This window comes from Brachionichthys hirsutus, chromosome 24 (genome assembly GCF_040956055.1).
Source record: "Brachionichthys hirsutus isolate HB-005 chromosome 24, CSIRO-AGI_Bhir_v1, whole genome shotgun sequence".
Taxonomy (NCBI): Eukaryota; Metazoa; Chordata; class Actinopteri; order Lophiiformes; family Brachionichthyidae; genus Brachionichthys; species Brachionichthys hirsutus.
This window is the reverse complement of record NC_090920.1, coordinates 2,571,377-2,575,008: the sequence shown is the minus strand read 5'-3', so window position 1 is coordinate 2,575,008 and position 3,632 is coordinate 2,571,377. Positions and strand designations below refer to the sequence as shown.

Below are 3,632 nucleotides of genomic sequence, written 5' to 3'. Positions count from 1 at the left end.
TCCCATCGTAAATAATAATTTGGCCAGTGACAGTTATTGCTGTGCAAAACAAATACGTATAGAATTAAAAGGTTTGCAGGATAATATTGGACGTATAAGTACATGGAAATGAGATTCTCGCTTTCATGGTGGTGCTTATAGGTGTTGTATATTTATTTAAAATAAAATAATAAATACACAACCTTGAGAGCATGTCCAACAGCATTTCACTGCCGTCCTGCATGTGCATGTGAGAAAAAACCCCAACTTGATTTGAATTTAACATAAAGGAAGATGAACATGATGGGTGAGGATGAAGCATAGCTTTGAGGAAGCATAACAACTTTAAAATATTGATTGAAGGGAAATGTAAAGAATTTCGATATTAATCTTAAAATGAGTACAATTTTAGAAGTATTAGCAACAATCCAAGCAAGATGGAAATAATGACAAAATGTTCTGACAACAGAAGAAACATTTAATGAAATCAGAAGTTATTAACTGTTCATGTAATAGCCGGAGTCACATGCCAGACCACAAGGTGGCGGTAATGCGCGTGAAACGTATCTGTCAGGCTCCAGCGAAGAGGAAGGCAGCGCACTCACAACATCAAGCTAGTGCTGCGCCTAAAGCTAGCGCACGTCTATTGTCTGTGTAATTTTAACCACGCGTAAAGGGAAACATGTCAGACACGGTAAGATGCGAACTCCGAGCTGTCCTTATTGATTCTACTCAGACTGAAACAGGAAATGGCTCAGATTCGTGTTTTCGCGGCTCTTAACGCGTTTCTGCTCATTTAACATGCTAACGCTAACTGCTAGCTCCCGGAGCTTCGGACGCAGAACTGTTGATGTAGCTTTCCAGCTTCGCTTTCGGTTCGTTCACAGTGATCAGCTGTTAAAAAACAAAAACAATCTGCCTTTTGGAAGCTAAACGCGCAGATACTCGAGCACCAGTCTGGGAGAGTCTGAGAAGCGAAGCCCACCGGGCCTCCGGGTGATGTTCAGAATATATGTTGTGTTTTATAGGAGACAAAACCATCCAGCCAAGACGGCGGAGACAAGAAGGATGGAGAGTACATCAAATTAAAAGTGATCGGTCAGGTGTGTATGCCTGTAGAGCTGAACATGAGAAAAGCATCTTAACCTTTTACAGCCAAGCAGTAAAAGTATGTTTGTTTCTTTATTATTGTGTGTTAAATATACATTTGTTCGGTGTTATAATACTGAGAAACACATTTGTGTTTAAGCACAAGGATATTTATCTCATGCTAAACAAGCCGGAGGTAGCTAGCTAAATGTATTCACGCGTGTATTCTGTCTTCACGTGTGAAAAGTATACATGAATCATTTCCTTTTATTTATATGTATATATATTTTGAGCGCCACGACGCTTTTCTCCTTGTTGAGCTGTGTAACGCCGGACGCCGCTCCGTCCTTCCGCCCGCAGGACAACAGCGAAATCCATTTTAAGGTGAAAATGACAACGCATCTCAAGAAGCTGAAGGAGTCTTACAGCCAGAGACAGGTACAAACAGAAATCCGCTGTTTTTGTTGAGCCAACGTACCGATACTTCTACTCGCAGCGTGTGAACTGATGATTGCTCGTTCACACACACACACACACACACACACACACGCCCGTAACGTCAGCGGCATCGACGTGTCGTGGTAGCTGGTCTTTGATGTTCGGCAGCACCAGAGTCTCTTTTCTGATTGGTTGCAGGGTGTTGCTGCAAGCACGCTACGGTTTCTGTTTGAAGGACAAAGAATCTCAGACAACCAAACTCCGAAAGAGGTAAACTTGTTATCCTGGAACTTTCCTGGAAATGTTAACGATACAATTACAGATTGTTCTCTCATTTTCCAAAGTTTTTTTTTTTTTTTTACGGCACTTAAGAATGAACCACCTAAAATCTTAAGGTTCTAATGTTACCGAAGGGGTTTAACCCTTGAATTGAATCCCGTTTTACACATCAGTAATATCAGCAGTTAAAGAAACGGAAGCGCTGACTGTCTCTAACGTCTCTTCTGATGTTCGTCAGCTGGGGATGGAGGACGAGGACGTCATCGAGGTTTATCAAGAACAGACTGGTGGACTTTGGAACGATTAAACCTCCTGAATTCCTACAACTTTTGCTTTTCAGTTCTTACTTTGTACTTTATTTGAATTTGTATGTGCGTATTTTTGTTGTTTCAAACCATCTGGATCAAACTCGCCGATCAGGGCTTCCACGTTCGCTGGCAGGAAGAGCTGATGGGGAATACTGGGACAGATTTAACGAGGAACAATCGTCAGGAAAAGGAATAGTTCACCCAGGAAGGAAAAATATTCATCTCGGCGCTTATTGTTGAAAGAGAACCTTTGAATATCTTCGACAGTAATGTGTAAATTTTTCATCTTCTGCATTTAAACTGATGTTTCTCCTCCTTGCGACAGAAGCACATGCCGACATTCATTTTCAGTAATCATGCTTTTCTTGTATGTTGCATTCGATACGTTTACCTCCAGCGTCGTCTGTTCATGTTTGAGGGATTCCTTCTGTGATGATGGATCTAGAAATCTTAAGGAAAATCCACGGTATTTTAAATCCGGATGTTTGTTTGTTTTCTTCTGGCCGTTTTGTTGACGCTCTTCAGCTTTTTCTTTTTACGCTCCACCAGCCCCAAAGGAAAGGAATAAAAATCCTTTGTAGCTGAAGGTGGGTCGCCGTGGCTCCCCCCTCCCTGTACAATCTGACAGCTGTCCCAAAATGAAACGCTTGAATTGGCTTCCTTTGTGGGTCAAGGATCCGGTGCTCTCCATCAACCCCCCCCACACCGACACCGAGGTGGGATCTGAGCCATAAGGAATCCTGGTCGGGGGGGGGTGGGGGGTCGATACAAATGGTTTGAAATTGTCTATGATTCTTTGGCTTTTTTTGAATAAAATATTTAAGAAAATGTTTCGTGTATTTCATTGATCTCGAGCCTTCAGCATCTAAAATGACTCAGCAGATTGTCCAGTTAAGGTGAACATTTTAATTTACTTCCTGTTAGCAACACCCTAAAAGTACATATTAATATATACTAAAACTGTATATATACATAATAAAATGATGTATAACAATCAAATATAAGTATGTTACGGGGAGCACAAAGGGACAAGCACAATGACGAAGGGTTACCAGCATTTATTACAAAATGACAGATGGAAAGTCACTCTTCACTTTATCCCGTATTGCCTGCCAGTCCCCAGTCCACCCCGAATAGCACCGCACTACAAGGCGGAAGAAACCCGCAACGTCAACACTCCAACTCACTGCAAACTTAAAAGCAACACACCACAAACCCATGCACTAATAAAACCACACGTAAAAATAGGATCGGGTATGGTGGGTATTGGAGTGCTAACGGGATACAAGGGAGGGAAGTGACAAAACAAAAGAAAAGAATGAAACAAAAGAATAAACAAACAAAAATAAAAATAGGTAAGAGAGTTAGTCCGCTCGTACAAGCTTACACAATAAACAAAACACAGATGTACGACACTGAGCGGACTAACTCAAAACAAAACTCGAACTAAACTTAATACAAAAAGACAGCAGGCAGCGGCGACATGAACACTGAAACAACCAAAACAAATACAACATTATTATTTGTTAAAACACATTT

The 3,632-nt window shown here is 41.2% G+C and overlaps 1 protein-coding gene across 1 annotated transcript; it reads left to right on the top strand.

Moving 5' to 3' along the window:
• The first annotated feature begins 539 nt into the window (after positions 1-539).
• On the top strand, positions 540-2,913 carry sumo1 (small ubiquitin like modifier 1). Its single transcript, XM_068756374.1, has 5 exons — positions 540-673; positions 1,008-1,082; positions 1,429-1,506; positions 1,705-1,776; positions 2,024-2,913. Exons 1-5 carry the CDS (start codon positions 662-664, stop codon positions 2,090-2,092), a joined length of 306 nt encoding a protein of 101 aa, XP_068612475.1. The 5' UTR covers positions 540-661; the 3' UTR covers positions 2,093-2,913.
• Positions 2,914-3,632: the final 719 nt, after the last annotated feature.